This window comes from Folsomia candida, unplaced genomic scaffold, assembly GCF_002217175.1.
Source record: "Folsomia candida strain VU population unplaced genomic scaffold, ASM221717v1 Fcan01_Sc015, whole genome shotgun sequence".
Taxonomy (NCBI): domain Eukaryota; kingdom Metazoa; phylum Arthropoda; class Collembola; order Entomobryomorpha; family Isotomidae; genus Folsomia; species Folsomia candida.
Window position 1 is genome coordinate 1,743,762 of NW_019091207.1, and position 15,525 is coordinate 1,759,286.

Consider the following 15,525-nt stretch of genomic DNA (forward strand, 5'->3'; position numbering starts at 1 on the left):
CTACTTTCTGCCACTCTAGTTCATACGGCTCGTGGCTAGATGGCGTGAATATCTCACAGTTTCTTGCACCTCGCGTTTCTTAGTCCAAAAAAGTATCAAACCCACGCGAAACGAAAAACTCATGACATTCAAATATTATTACAAATACCACAAAGAAATATATCCACGATGAAATAACTTTCCTTTCCGTAAAACCGTAGTAAATTGTCCATTGTAGCAACATAATAAATAAATATTTGTATTTAACATACATAAATAAATAAATATGTACTCGTATCACTAAATATTAAATATGTATATATACAAATGGTGCTGACGACATGATTCTCCTTAAAAATTTAAAACGTGTGTACAGTAATCCTTGGTTCAAAATAAATAAATTGAGTAATTAAATAACTAAATTATACAACTCGACAAATTATCGAAAAAAAACATTCCGAAATAACTTGCATAACTTTTCAGCAATACATACATATGTGAGTGAACGATGAGCTTGTATTTATGTACATATGCAGGATTGATGTGAAATCGATTGCATTCATCGTTTACATACCGTTATGGCGTTTTATCCCCCTAAAAATAAAAGTATCCTTGATGTCAAGCATTACGTACGTACGTATGTACATAAAAGGCACGAAAATCTGTGGGTGACGTATGTACATTCAAACACAGTGGCCGCAGAAGCATTCGTGGGGACAGAGGGACAATGTCCCCATCATCTTAACCCTTCCTTCCCCTATCCTACTATATTAATGTCCCCATCGCTTCCGCGGCCACTGGAACACAGACAGATATTCCCTACTTTTATCCAATTTTATACCGAAAGCTTGCCCACTCTTGCACTAAACTCGACCTGATTTCCAACCAGTGGCAGCAACAGATTGCTAAAAAAAATATCTTGTTAAATTAGTAGTTTCCCCACCTTCCAATAATTTAGGAATTTCAGTAGATAAATTTAGGATTAAACAGATTGCTATAAAAATATCTTGTCAGATTTTAATTACGTACGTACGTAGTTTCCCCACCCTCCAATAATTTCAGTAAATTTCAGTAAACTTATCTATATGATCATTATAGAAGAGAAAGCGTAACAAGAGAGCAAATACAAAATAGAACCTTTCACTCACACCATGCATACATATATGGATCTACATTCATGGGGCTGGCAGACGGATAAAAATCAATAAGATATTATTAGTTATACAAAGAGACTATGAGACTCTCTGACAAACTCGACAACAACTTTCCAACCAACGAGTCTCTCTCTCTCCTTACGGATGGATTGCTTCATAATAAATCGGAGCGATATTTTCTATAGAATTATCTGAGGAGGAGGAAAGACGACGCAAAGAAAGCAAATCATAAACGACCCATTGCTTTACATACGCATTTTTACTCCGTCTCCAAACTTGACTCAAGCTTTTTATCAACCAAACCTGGAGTTTCATGTATGTACATAATTTTGCCGTGATGGAATAGAGACACCAAAAAGCTATGCAGAATACCCGAGAAATTGTCATATTTTCTCCCTTTTATTCACTCACTCACTCCTACACACCAAGTAGATACACATTCATATTATCGAAAACATTCTCTGCAGCAGCAGCGCAGTCTCAATTTCTAAAAGTTGAGTGGAGCAATATTGACCGTATTACAAAGAAGAAATGTTCTCAATCCATCCATATACGCCGATAAAGTCCCAGTTTCACCCTCTCGCTACCCGATCCCGGGTGCTACATACATCCACGAGCTTTCCCTTTTCACCAGCAGCAACAATCATGTGTATCGTCACACTTTGTGTTTGTCTCGTCTATATATTTGTTCTTTTGATACCGTTTCACCTCAGTGTTTCCTTCCTGGCAGTGGTGGTGGTGCTCTCGGTTTTATTTATCCTGTTGAGCCAGGATTGCCCACTTGATATCGGATCGAACCAACCGTTGTTTCAAGTAAACAAGTGGAGGAAGAAAGCAGGACACTTGCTGTGCTGTTGCTAGTCGTCGGTATTTTTAGTTTGCCAATTTATTTTCCTCTCCAAGTTATACCCCATTATTCTTCTGCATTTTCGGTGGAGATCCAATTCTCCAGGTGTTTTTCATTCTTATGAAGAGGTTCGCTTTCACCAGTATGCATACGAGTTATTAATAGGGGCCTGTTTCCTGCTGCCCGTTTGATGGTGGTGAGCCCACTTATTTACATACACGGTACAAGTGTTCTCTGCTTGAGAACATGTACAGATACTCGTCTGCCAATGAATTATTAATCTGAGGTGGGTGGGTGGCAGTTCAGTGGTCAGCTTTTATAATCGTCACGCACTGTCAGTCCAAAACTTTCTTTTAAATGGCGTGATACTCTTTACGAAGAAAGATTTTTCGATTTATATTTATTTATCTCTGAAAAGTTATTTATTTTCAGGATTGTGACGACCACGACAAGTCTGACTAAATATACATATGTAGATAAATATATACACTGACCGACTGATGAGGTCATCGTAACCTGCTTGATTTTGATTACTCAACATGATTAATTCTATTCCGATGATGAACCTGCAATCCTACAATCAACCCCAGAACTTGGGTGGATCCTCCTGTCCTCCTGCTCCCGAAAGTAGACTGGACGAGAGGATGGAGGTGGTGGAAAGTAATGGTGGTGGTGCTGAAGTGGAAGTCCAACGACATTCCCAAACGGTGCAAGCATTACGGAAATATTTGCAGAGAAAGTTGTCCAGTGAAGGTAAATAAATACGTGCGAGATTAGAAGCGGTATTTTAATTAATGTTAATAATTATCTAGAACTCATAATCATAGCGATCTCCCAGCGTATGCTCTCAGATTTTGAGCAAATTAGTGTGAATCGATTGCAGATTTAATTAGTATGAAATTTGCAAAAGACACGACCTCCCAATGGGCACGTTTGGCGCAGATATTTGCATCCGAAGAGGAGAAAACGTGCAGTTAATTGGGAAAGTGTAAAATTTGTTAACTTTAAGCCATGCTTTCTACACTTCGGATGTGAATACCTCCGCCAAACGTGCCCATTTGGAGCTCGTGTCTTTCCCTAATTTCATACTAATTAAACCTGTCATTGATTGACACTAATTTGCTCAAAATCTGAGTGCATACGCTGAGAAATCTCCATTGTCAGTCTTGTTTAATTATTTTTTTAGATAGCTCAAGTGAACGTGAAAGCCAAAGCCCGCAAGATACTGAAAACCACCACCGGTCGTTTGACACGGCCGAAGAGTCAAAATCCACCCTCACCTGTTCCATTGTTTATGCCAACAACCACTCTTCAGGTTCATAAAAATAAATACTACACTTTTTTTATAGATCAATCCTTACATAAATTTCATATTTTAATTATTATCGAATCAGGAAGAAATAATTTCCCCCTCCAAAAACAACGAAGTCTGGACGACTACACTCACCCATCAACAACGACGCCAACGCCCTCAGCCCCGACAATAATTCCGGATCATCGATACCTCCGAACTGACCTTTGCGCCGCAATTCTGTTGAGCAGATGCACCTTTTGTGATCAAAGTTTTGAGCTTGATGACCAATTACGAACCCATTTGAGAGAAAAACACTGGAACTATTTTTTCGACAATCCAACCCTGTCGCAGGAAGCGGCCTGTGAAGCGCTGGACTTATCCATGCGGAAATCTCCCCCCGAGGTCACCGGATCACTGCCCAATCTCTCCGTGATGCAGTCCTTCGCATCAACCATGGCCATGTTTGGAATGGACTCGGGGGGCAGGGGGAGCAAAAAGGTGGTCAAGTGTGCAACTTGTGGGAAAGCATTTTCTACCAAATGGAATTGGAAGCAGCATCAGAAAATTCACCTCAGAGAAAATTTGCAGGCCTGTATTCAATGAAATTAAGTTAAAAAGCGAAAAAAAATCCAAAAATTTGGAGTGATACGTGTGGAAGATCTCAATATATTTAAATCATTTATTATTTGTCGCGCATGAACGTGTTTGGTTTTTTTGTGGGTTTTCTACATTTCTTGCAGTAAAAAGTATGAAATGCAAGAAATGCGGGGTGCAAGAAACTGGGAGAAATGTGCGCCGTATGAAGTACAGCGGCGAGGCGTAGTTTCCTGCGCTTCGCATTTCTTGCAGGTCGAAACCGCTACAAAAAACCAATTTCTTGCTGTTACATATTTCTTAAAAGTTCGTTACTTGTTGCACCCGAAACACTAAATATTCAATCATAACTTGTACTAGATTACATTATTTAATCCAAAATACACACATACACACAAATTATATAAGTGCTCTCATACATCCATACATACAAAATTTGCTTCTTCTTATACACAAATTTTATCCAAAAAGTATACGAACGAATACAAAATTATATCTAAAAATATACTATTTAACAAATACAAAAAATTGCTACACAAACAAACGTACCAAAAATTAGACTTATTACTATATAAATAAACTTGAAATAACTTTGTACATATAAAAATAGAAACGATCAATAAAACTTGGATTAAAATTGGCATTTCGGCTCACTTGACATTTCACTATCAACTTTCCCATTAATATCACCGTCGTCCTCCTCGTCCTCCTTCATGACGCTCTTGACCTCCCAAAGCATTCCACCCATCTCCTCCCTGAACTGTCCCCTCCTCCCGAGCTGCACCTTATCCGCCTTCTTGCCCCAATTCCCCCCGTAAATAAATTCCCTCTTAGGAACATACTTCTCCACCACGGCCAACCTAATACTGTCCCCTTCTTCCCCCCTCACCAGCATGGGTTGATACTGACATTGCAAATCCCCCACGTAATACGAGTCAAAATTCGTGTCATTCCTCAAAAAGAACGTCGTCATACGGAGTTTCGTGATAAGAAACTTATTCTCCGCCACGTTCTTTAAGTGGAAACCCCACGCCATCCGGGTACCGTTGAAGCCTGCCCACATATCCATCGTAATCGGTGGGGTGAACCTCCACTGCGCTCTGGGATTCTTGAGGACATCGGTTTCCCTTAAGGAATTCGAGGTTCGGAACACGTACGCTTCCGTTTTTGGGTTGGCGTAACATTCCTCCCTCGTTTTGCAGGGGGTGTGTTCCGTTCCAATGATGTAGCCGCGATTGTCCTGGTTTTTGAAGAGGACGGGACCTCCAATCACGCGACGGACGGGGAGGGGAAGTTTCCCGTAAAGTTGGGTACTTTCGCCGCAAACTTGTCGTAAATACTGGGCAAGGACGAAGACTTCTTGACCGTCGAAGATGTGGTCGTAATAATTCAGGGCGTCGTACAGCTTGGGGTAGGCGAGAGTTATGTTGTTTTTAATGATGAATTCTAGGAGGGGGTAGAAATTTGTGCGTTTTCCGGAGTACGCCTTCATCACGATGGTGCTCAAGAGTTCGTCGGTTCGATTGTCGCTGGTTTGTTTGGCGTGGTTGAGGAGTTCCATCCAGAATTTGGTGGCGTCTTTTTGATTGTTGGTGCGAATGCTGTCGATCGTTTTGTCGGCGAATTGGTCCGCGATGTTGGATGTCATCTGAAAAATAGTAGAAATTTATGACTATTGTTCCAAGTAGAAATCAGTGTGACCAATTTTGCAGTCATCGACAAAAGCTCAATGCATATTATGTATATTCTGCAATTTTTTTTTTATATAATTTTGCAGAAAATTCCTATGTTTTATTCTGCAGAACTGTGTGTGTATAATTCGGCGCATATTTTTCTGCATGAATTCGCTTTGTAGTTTTTCTTAAAAAATTGGGTCAAATTTCTGCAGGAAAGCTGCTAAAATTTTTACTCGGGTGTGTCTACATTTAAAATGTCATAAAATCATGCAAATCTTTACTTTCCGTCTTCTTACCTTATTCTCTAATTGACTCACAGTTGCCTTTAACTCTTGCAACTGTGACTTCAACTCCATCACCTCCATTGGAAGGTCGTCCGATGCAATACTAAACATGCAAAATTCGTACAATTTATTTAGCAAATTTTGAATACTCAGATTAAAAAATTTGTACGTTTTAAAATACAAAAATGTGTAGACATTTATTTACCTTGCTGCATCCAGATTCGTAAAAAATGCTACTCCCAACACCAGGAGCGTGAAAGCGCGGGCGCTTTTAGAAAGCATGTTTCCGGAAAATATTTTTGTTAATATTCAAAGAAATGTGTCTGTGCAACTGTAACGATGTAGTACGTGACAGGAGCTTTTATAAAGAGCTTACTTACGTTTATTTGATGACAAAAATTTCACCTTTTAACCTTTCAATCAATCAAACACAAATACGGATCAAACATTTCCACTCATTTAAAAATAAATAAAATTCTGTTACATAAATAAATATATGAGTGCAAAATATATAAATCTGATGCATACAAACATCCATTGGCCGCGGAAGCTGTGAGGACATTGCCACTATAGAATAAGCAAGGGAGGGGTTCATATAACACGGGAGGATGATGGGGACATGAAATAACCGTGGGGACATTGCCCCTCTGCGTCCCCACACCTCCGCGGCCACTGCATACACGAGTTACAACCAGCAATAAATATTTATATATGCATGCAAATAAATAATGAATAGACAGCGCAATTAAATTATGGATCCCCATTTATTCGTTTGTATTACATATTTATTCATCAAAATGTATGAGACATCTTCACTTTTGTGCAGCAGCAGTGGGTCTCCTTCCAGTCAGTTTAAAGTGCATCACCTTTGGACAATTTTGGCGTTATCAGCGTCACCAAACTGGATTTAGCTGCCAAGTCGTGCAGAGCGGTGTCACTTATCTGAAAATGGGACACGTGGAGTTAATTTATTTTACATAATTTCTTTAATGCATTTTAATCAAGTGCATGATAACCTTACTTACTTGAGTTTTGGTAAGACGGAGAAACCCCAAATTGGCTACGTCAATGAAACCGTGATAAACAGAGGCGTCTGTTATCCCATCGTATTTCCAGTATTGCAAAGTGAATTTACAAAGTTCTGCAAAATCATCGTCATTCATACCGGTTTATATGAGCACGTTATTAGCACATGATATTCTTAAATATATAATTAATTATAGAGGACGGATATGTATTTACGAAGAATTGTTGAAATACTTAAGACTAAATATTTACGCATAAAAATGTCAAAATATTTACGAAATATATAAAAGAAAAACATATTTTCGCAATATTTGTACCAGGGAATAAATCTTGCTCGCACCGGCCCATAAGCGGTGCGAGCAAGCTATGGTGAGCCTATGGGCTGGTGCGAGCAAGATTTATTCTCTGATTTGTACTTTTTAATATAATACTCTCCATTTATTATGATCCATTTTCTTTGAGCAAAAAAATTTCGTCTCACCACATTGCTGAAATATTTACAAAATATATATGTATTTTTTAAAAAATACCTAAAAGATTTACGCATTTTTCAAGTAACGGAAATATGTCTGAAAACCTAGAAATTATTAATAACAATTTGTAAAAAAAACTATTGTGAAATTTTTGCGATCTATGCGAGTTAGGGAATACACGCACAAAATTTGACTACCGGTCGTCATCAATTAAAATAATTTAAAATGAATACATATCCGCCCTCTGTTAATTAATCTCACTCACTCTTCAAGTCCCCGATATATCCAAATGACCTCTGACAGTTCGGACTCCACTCTGTGTATTCCGTCAAAACGAGTGGATTTCCAGTTATACCCTGATCCGTCAAGTATCTGTCGTACACCGTCATTTCCTCGATAAGCTTAAGGTGCTTGTAAACGATCCTGATTTGCTCATCGTTTAACGGAGCCTTTAACACGGTCAGGTTCGGACATTGAGAGAATACGTGGTCATAAAATTCACAAGATTTTACGACATATCCACACGAAAAGTTTTTCAGCGAGACGAGCAATGGTTTCACTTTTTGATCAGAATTGGAAGATGATAAGCTAGTGTTATCATCATCTTCAAAAATATTGTCCATGGGTTCCTCCCAATTGAACTCGTTTGATGCATCCCACAATTTTAGCGTTTTTAATGCCGACATTTTCTGGAAACATTGCGGAAACGATTCGCCCCGTAAGATCTCTTGTGACACCGTTAACGTAGTCAGTTTCGGAAACGATATCTTTTTAAATGGGAATATTGCATAAACTTTTAGCGTGCTAAATGTCGTGCAGGAATTAGAATTTGGAAAATAAAGATTTAACGTCTTGAGGGCATTGGAATGTTCACTAATGGCGACTTCCAACCCATGAAAGGATACATTTCGACCCAGACACATTTCAAAATGGACCAAAGTTTTTCGAAAGTCGCGAATTTGCACTAAATGACCGTCCGTTAAGGTAGATTCGCCCTGTCTGAAAGGAATTAAGTTTTAATGTAGCAGTTAATTAATATTGAACCTCGTTTAAATATGTCACACCTTGATTTATAAAATGCCAAGTATTCCAATTGCAAACCGCTTGCATCGTTTAAAATGTCGGAAATGACGTCTTCGGAAATGTATGCAGGCAATTTCAGCGTCTACATAAAAGTACAAAAGATACAGTATTAAACCAAAATGGAGGTCGTTCGGCGTATGCACCCCGATTTTGACTAAATTTGTATCAATCGATCACAAATTTAATAAGCATGAAATTTGCAAAAGACACGATCTGCCAATGGGCTCTGGCCGATTGAGAGATCGCAAATTTCATATTAATTAAATCTGTGATCAATGCGTTTTCTCCTCTGTGGATGCAAATATCTTTGCTAAACGTGGTAGTGTGCACTTTCTCACCCCACAATTTTCACTCGACAATTGAGAATTGTTGGATGAAAATTGACACCGAATCGCCAAACGTGGCCATTTGGAGATCGTGTCCTTCGAAAATTTCATATTAATTAAATAAGTGATCGATTCACACTAATCTGGTTAAAATCTGAGAAAATACGCTGAGAAACCTTCATTCTTAGCATTGTAAAGTAGTGGTCACTACATTCAAGTAAAACTCTGGTCCAACCTTTAAATTGGGAAACGCCGCAAACACTTCCTCCCACGCTAATGGTAACACTTCATCCTCCCATTGTTCATAGTGTAACGACTTCAACCCCAAATTACACGGGACGTTGGGATCTCGCTCCACATTTTTCAACTGTTCCACATCAATATGGTCGTAATAATCGAAAAACACGTAATCCTCGTCGAAATCCTCTTTATGCAAGTACTCCTCACACTTTGGTGGAATATTTTCTTGAATCACGGCATAAAAAAGACAATCTTCTATCCTCAGGGATTCCAGGCATGGCGTCCAATAATACAAAACATTTCGGATGGTTTCCACCTCGTAAAAAATAATATTTCCGAGGTGCAGCTCTTTCATCGTGGGGCCGCATTTCAGCCAAAATCTGTGCAAATTTTTCTCCCTTCGTTCATTCAATATCCAGTGTTCGATGTGATAATTTCTGAAAAATATTTCCTCCACGGATAACGTTTCGATGTAGGCGATAAAATTCTTAAAGGAAGATTTCCTCGCTTCCATTTCTCCCCGGCCACGAATGAGGTTGACTTTGCTGCCCGATTGGAGAAACGGGGAGGCAATGTTGTCCCAAAATTTGCACACGAGCCGAACATTTTTAAGATTTCGGACAGAAAAATGTTGAAATATGCGATCCAGTACCTACATAAAACTCAGATATATTTATAAATATGACGCTCTTTACATATTTACATAATCAATAAATTTACATACCACGCTGTTAAACAAAGGATGTTGTTCTCTCCGAATGTTGATAAGCGCCATAAATATTATTGTGAATTAAGTTTTTGAGAAAATTTAGTTCGGAAAAACCAATGTCCTTTAAAAACTGCTGTTCCCACGAACGGAACTGCGCGATAGAAACGGATGTGTACAGAAACGAGAATAAAATCGATAAAGAAATCTGTTGCATGCTGATACGTCTTGGAATTTCATGCCAATAAAATGCGCTTTATTGATAAAAGTGTAAAAGTGTATTGTACCCATTGTACATATAAACAACAAATTTAGTTAAAACGTAAGATAACAATTTTTACACGGTAATTTGTAATTTTTGGAAATAATTAATTTAGAAAACCAACATTTTCGTTTCATGAGAAATTTAACGGAACAGAATGAAATATAACAACTGATTAATTCGCGTAAAATGTAATTCGCCAAGTACAACAAGAATTGAATTTAAAAGAGGAAAACTAATGTGTGGTCTAGTCCGTTAACCAAACCACAACCACAACTTGGCCATTATTATAGTCTGATGGCACACATTTAATTATTATTTGAACAGGATCCGGAAGTATTGGTGCTGGAAACTGGTGTTGGTGTTGGGGCTGGTGCTTGAAAGCTGCAGGAGGGTTGAACCAACTTGTAATACGCGTTGAGCTTTTGTTGAAGGTAAAAATTTGCAAATCTTGGATGAATAAATAGCGCCTCTAGCTCCGCTTTGTACTCGGAACATTGCAGAACATCAATTTCATGTATCCAAACAGGGTCTGCCTACAAAAAATAAATATATTGAGTCAGTCAGTTCATGCAAATCATGCCAGAAGCGTCGGGCATACATATAAGCATGCAAAATGCATATGAGGAAAACCAGATATGAAAAATCTCTTACGTTTGACAAAATCCTTTGCTGTGGGTTTAAATCATCATTAAAGGTCACATGCGGAGAAAATAAAAGTGCAAAAATCAGTTAATCATCAGTAGGTTATGTTATCAAATGGTATATTTTTCTTGAAATTGATTTGTTAAACTTAATAAAAAGCAGTAAATGACCTAACCTTCACCAGGTGAGTTTTATGCCTATCTCGCATCGTCATCTTAGACGAGACTCTGTGCGTGAGAGAAAAATCAGAAATTTCGGATGGAAGTAGCCCGAGCCAAACCTAGAGGACAAAAGTCCATCATTTAAAATTCACGTTAATTCTTTCTTATGTAGCATTTTCACACTCCACGCCAAATTTATAAATTCATATCTTACCAGATTCGGAACAGTTAACTCTTCCGCAATGGACCAGTCGTTGGCACACTAAATAACAGAATGCGGAGGATATATGTGTATATTTTATGATGTAAAAATGAGGTTAAAATGTTAATAAGCTCAACCTTGGCAATGCTCGCCTGTTTGAAAGAACCCCATCGGATGACTGAAGCTATTTCTACTCCATATGGGTCACAGTCCACAAATGCAAATACAGTCAGGTTAAGGGCATCTCGCAGCTTTCGAATCATTTTCAATGTTACTAGATCAGGGTAACCTTTGCCTAGAGAAAGATCAAACGTTACATATGCCGTCATTAATTCAAAACACAAGTAAAATGTATTCACAATCATAGCATTCATATCATTGTGCATGAATTGGTGGTGGAAGCAGGAGGACATAAGAACATTGTTCCCCCAGAAATTCAGCAAAATCGTGTCTGCCCACAATGCTAATTATTGCTAATGTCCCCGCAACTTCCGCCGCCACTGTGCACATCATTTGATGGTATTATGTATATTACCTAGGTATGTATTGTCAAATATTACCTGTGATCAGAATTGTGGGACCAATTTCTTCAAACACTCGTTCATCAATCAATCGTTGAAATACTGCGTCTTTTTCCACCACAATAATTTGCTTCGCATCGGACTGAATCTCACACATATCTGAAATTTACCCATTATCATTACACTGTGCAAATACATAAACACATTACATATACCAAAAATTATGCATAATAAATATTTATTAACGATGCACACATATTTACGCACCATCCACCCCAGAAACACTTGGAATCAGCATTCCTGACTTGAAATGGGCCAAATTAATGACATCGCCAGTTGTCGTCTGGAACTTCAAATTCCCTGCCATCAACCCCTTTGATGTCGCTTCCAGTCTTAAAGCGTCCCTTGGCACCTGCACGCAATAAACACCACATAAACCAGTTATAAAACTTGAAATCCCTCTAATTAAATACTTAAAAAATTATACACTCACCTTCAAAATATGACACAAATCATAAATCGCTGACTCCAATCTATTCTGACTCTCGTACAGGGAAACATTCTCATAGTACAAGTCTCTTATCGTACAATTCATCGATTTGATCACCATCCCGTGGATTTTCGACATGAGATGAAACTGCAGAGCGAACTTCCTCTGAGATATTTTAGTCCCGAATTTGACATACATGAGACCATGTGGAAGTCTCGGGAGTATTTGTTTGTCCGCCTTTGTCCTCCAACTCCACCCCCCATTCGCCACAAAAGACTCTGTTAGCGTAAAGTCGGCCGCCGGATTGTACTGCGACCCGCTAGCCACCAACGTTGGAGAAGCTTCGATCCTGTTTTGCACGAAAAATGGCTTATCCCCCCGAACTATTTGTTTCACCATGTTCACCACCCTGGTTTCAATGTTCCTCTGAACTTGTTCCCGGTACAGGGTCGCTCTCTCGTGACTGGAAAAGTTCAAGGCTAAATTGTTCTGCCATTGTGGTGGATAATTCCCCCCAGAGAAATAAGGTGAGGGTGCTGGGGGCAGGAGAAAAGTCATTTTCCGAAGAGATTTCTTCAGAAGTGTATTTAACGGAAATAATTTTTTAAAAAAAAACTGGAACTAATTAGAATTATTTAACTAAAATTAATGACTGAACTTAAATTTTGTAAGATGTGACTAGAAAATAAACGGATGAGGTGGGGTTGCTCGTGTATAATGAGAAAATTTTCATGCAGGGGTCAATGACCGCTCGCTCGCTTGCTTTCTGCTGGTGAAAAAAGCAGTACACACAACTTGTTCGTTAATGTTAATAACATTATGTTATATCAAAATTTATTGCAAATTTTTTGAAAATTTCTGTAATATTTCTTCAGAAATTTTAGCGATAGCTAATTAATTATTCTCTTCCTCTTTTGCTTGCCACGGGTAAAAAAAGCAATAACACACAACTTGTTCATTAATTTTGTATCAAAATTTATTGACTTTATTCAAATTTTTTCAAAATTTATGTAATTTCCCTTCAGAAATTTTAGCGATAGCTGATTTATTATTCTCTTCCTCTCCTGCTTGCTGCGGGTGAAAAAAGCAGTACACTTACAACTTGTTCATTAATTTTATATCAAAATGTATTTCCTTTATTCAATTTTTTTCAAAATTTCTTTAATTTTCCTTCAGAAATTTTAATAATAGCAGATTTATTATTTCTTGCTCTAAATATTTAGACATACATTAATTATTATGTAATTGTTTTAAGGCTCTCCTATTTGTCTGTCTACACTTTGTTGAGACGCTGATTGGGACTCTCTCCGCTCCACGATTTGTCCCATACTTTTATAATAAACGTACAAAATTCCGACCTTGTAAATTAGATGGGCTACGGAGACGAGGAAGAAGCCGTTGAACATGTGTGGTTGAACATTGACGGGGGACCAGTCTATCGCAACGTATGCTAAGAGTAACAAATGAACTAAGATAAGTATCACATAAGCGACGACCCAGGCCTTTTGGACGCCCGAGTACTTAACGGTTAAGAGGATGAGACCAAAGGCGTTTATGACTATGGTTGCAATGGAAATGTTGAAGCCCATCTCGTCCGGGGCGGTGGTGTAACCTGGATAAGAACAAATTTCCAATTTTGTAAGTAGAGATATACAGATACTTAAATATACATTATTAAACAGAGTTAAGAAATAGTCAGTGTTTCGAGTGTAAGTGATCACTTGCAAGAAATAACGGGGAGAAAGTGGTTTTGTGCAGGTATTTTGACCAGCAAGAAATGCGAAGTGCAAGAAACGACGCCCTGCCGCTATACTTCATACGGCGCGTGGCTGGATTGCGCATATTTCTTGCACCTTCTCCCAGTTTCTTGCACCTCGCATTTCTTGCATTTCTTGCATTTCTTTCTTTCCAGTACAAGAAATCTAGCAAACTCGTAAGAAGAAACGAAACACTGGTGATAATTACCCAAATAAAACTTGGCTTCATCAAGGTACGCAGTTATAGGGTAATGGAAACATCGGTGGATATTTGTAACCTGCAGGAAAGGTAAACATTGATTTTCACGCATATTTCAATTATAAAGTTTTTTTTATATATTTTGTCTCCTTACAATTTCAGAGAAAAGTAATACTACAGCTAATTGAACAAGGTTTTCCCTGTAATAGTCTCGAAGAGCTAGAATCCCCTCCCCCACAGGACTAATTTTGGCTCTGCCCTCTTCTGTGGAGAGATAGTAGGAGGCTTGAACCCCAGTGATGGCACAAAACCCAAAGACTACAACAACATTAAATCACTTTTAAACTAAATTTATAATAAAACATGAAAATAAACTTCCTTTATAAAACTTCAGGTATGAAAACTTACTCATGGTGCCCCAGAGGAATGCAGTGATTTTTTGTATTGCTTCCATTACTGGGTAACTTCTCTCCCATTCTTCTTGGGTCTGAGGGGATCGAAATTCATGTAAATGTGGTTGGCCATAAATAACTATATGAAATATGTTTCTTTTGTCACTTACAAATGTATGAAGCACTGCGGTGTAGGATGTTCTTACGAGCGTGGCCATGACCCAGATTAGTGCGAAATGCCGGTTACCCTGTAGATAGATATATACACACATTCATTTACATACATAGGAATTTCATAAAAATTGAGTTTTCATGATAATTTTTGACTACCTTAACAATTACAGCTATCCATAACAAGATATCCGCTAGTATTTGAACGAACAAAGTAACTCCGAACAAAACCCATTGTGGGTGATCTGGAAATTCAATTTTGCAATTTTTCTCAACCCTAAATTTAGATTGTATAGCATTTTTTTTGATGGATCCACTCACTAGCAACTTCCGTAGGTAGATGACCAGGGGCATGACCGTGCAGCCCGTATTGATATTTCGCTAACGAATAAGCCAACGAATGGCTGGCAGCATTGCATGATATGATCTGCAAAATTCACGCCGTTTCGTAGATTTTAATTTTTTTGCAAATTCTCAACGAGGCGAGTAAGTAAATAATTACGAGTGTGCTTACCGTTTCAATAATGGCCGCTAGGATAACAGCATTGGACATCGAGAGCCCAATCCGGTACCACGGGCCAATTCCCATCTTTCCGAAATGCATATACATATATAATAATTGTAACACTTTACACAGTCAGTTTATCCCTGAGGCGCAATAAGTTCATTATCATATTTACTTAATTTTATTACTATTTATTTTCTTAATAATGAACACAAATCATGAACACCTTTAGTAATTTTTTATCACCACGTGTGCCACAAATTATGTAACGTGGTTATCCCATTCCATCACTTTAAACTAATTAAATATTATTTGCACTTTCAGATCAATTCCAAGCTTTAATTTCGACATCAATCCTCCCCAAAAAAATCAACTTTCACTTCCTCCTTGACACCGGATGGAACCCTTTCTTCTCTCCACGGCAGACCATCCTCTAGGCACGCTGGCAGTAGTCGTACTCTGTTCTGTTTGGTATTTTCCTCATGCATTCATTATTATTTTTGCTCGTAAGTCGTAAGTGTACTACAGTTAAGTAAAA

At 38.2% G+C, this 15,525-nt stretch overlaps 5 protein-coding genes and 1 long non-coding RNA gene across 8 annotated transcripts; 2 read left to right on the forward strand and 4 right to left on the reverse strand.

Moving 5' to 3' along the window:
• The first annotated feature begins 1,487 nt into the window (after nucleotides 1-1,487).
• On the forward strand, nucleotides 1,488-4,243 carry LOC110856356. Of its 2 annotated transcripts, XM_035856848.1 has the most exons (4): nucleotides 1,488-2,266; nucleotides 2,413-2,733; nucleotides 3,167-3,295; nucleotides 3,375-4,243. In XM_035856848.1, exons 2-4 carry the CDS (start codon nucleotides 2,520-2,522, stop codon nucleotides 3,875-3,877), a joined length of 846 nt encoding a protein of 281 aa, XP_035712741.1. In that variant the 5' UTR covers nucleotides 1,488-2,266; nucleotides 2,413-2,519; the 3' UTR covers nucleotides 3,878-4,243. The 2 variants fall into 2 exon arrangements, with proteins under 2 accessions (XP_035712741.1, XP_021960533.1); XM_022104841.2 differs by having other exon boundaries at nucleotides 1,488-2,733.
• On the reverse strand, nucleotides 3,940-6,219 carry LOC110856180. The gene is made up of 3 exons (XM_022104647.2): nucleotides 6,034-6,219; nucleotides 5,841-5,931; nucleotides 3,940-5,516 (listed from the first exon to the last, which is right to left on the reverse strand). The coding sequence occupies exons 1-3, from the start codon at nucleotides 6,108-6,110 to the stop codon at nucleotides 4,500-4,502; spliced, it is 1,185 nt and encodes a 394-aa protein (XP_021960339.1). The 5' UTR covers nucleotides 6,111-6,219; the 3' UTR covers nucleotides 3,940-4,499.
• A 354-nt stretch (nucleotides 6,220-6,573) lies between these two features.
• Nucleotides 6,574-9,826, reverse strand: LOC110856357. Its single transcript, XM_022104842.2, has 6 exons — nucleotides 9,701-9,826; nucleotides 8,972-9,628; nucleotides 8,392-8,492; nucleotides 7,593-8,326; nucleotides 6,854-6,969; nucleotides 6,574-6,770 (listed from the first exon to the last, which is right to left on the reverse strand). The coding sequence occupies exons 1-6, from the start codon at nucleotides 9,749-9,751 to the stop codon at nucleotides 6,681-6,683; spliced, it is 1,749 nt and encodes a 582-aa protein (XP_021960534.1). The 5' UTR covers nucleotides 9,752-9,826; the 3' UTR covers nucleotides 6,574-6,680.
• Nucleotides 9,827-10,216: 390 nt separating this feature from the next.
• LOC110856358 (meiotic recombination protein SPO11) lies at nucleotides 10,217-12,647 on the reverse strand. Of its 2 annotated transcripts, none has more exons than XM_022104843.2 (8): nucleotides 11,967-12,643; nucleotides 11,741-11,885; nucleotides 11,513-11,632; nucleotides 11,090-11,247; nucleotides 10,965-11,012; nucleotides 10,765-10,869; nucleotides 10,599-10,616; nucleotides 10,217-10,480 (listed from the first exon to the last, which is right to left on the reverse strand). In XM_022104843.2, exons 1-8 carry the CDS (start codon nucleotides 12,519-12,521, stop codon nucleotides 10,253-10,255), a joined length of 1,377 nt encoding a protein of 458 aa, XP_021960535.1. In that variant the 5' UTR covers nucleotides 12,522-12,643; the 3' UTR covers nucleotides 10,217-10,252. The 2 variants fall into 2 exon arrangements, with proteins under 2 accessions (XP_021960535.1, XP_035712739.1); XM_035856846.1 differs by having other exon boundaries at nucleotides 10,321-10,476; nucleotides 11,967-12,647.
• Nucleotides 12,648-12,978: 331 nt separating this feature from the next.
• LOC110856299 lies at nucleotides 12,979-15,525 on the reverse strand. Its single transcript, XM_022104783.2, has 8 exons — nucleotides 14,997-15,525; nucleotides 14,804-14,909; nucleotides 14,642-14,727; nucleotides 14,482-14,559; nucleotides 14,328-14,406; nucleotides 14,074-14,237; nucleotides 13,929-13,998; nucleotides 12,979-13,575 (listed from the first exon to the last, which is right to left on the reverse strand). The coding sequence occupies exons 1-8, from the start codon at nucleotides 15,090-15,092 to the stop codon at nucleotides 13,214-13,216; spliced, it is 1,041 nt and encodes a 346-aa protein (XP_021960475.1). The 5' UTR covers nucleotides 15,093-15,525; the 3' UTR covers nucleotides 12,979-13,213.
• Nucleotides 13,471-14,216, forward strand: LOC118437720. Its single transcript, XR_004836298.1, has 3 exons — nucleotides 13,471-13,601; nucleotides 13,876-14,009; nucleotides 14,082-14,216. It is a non-coding gene; the product is annotated as an uncharacterized LOC118437720 (long non-coding RNA).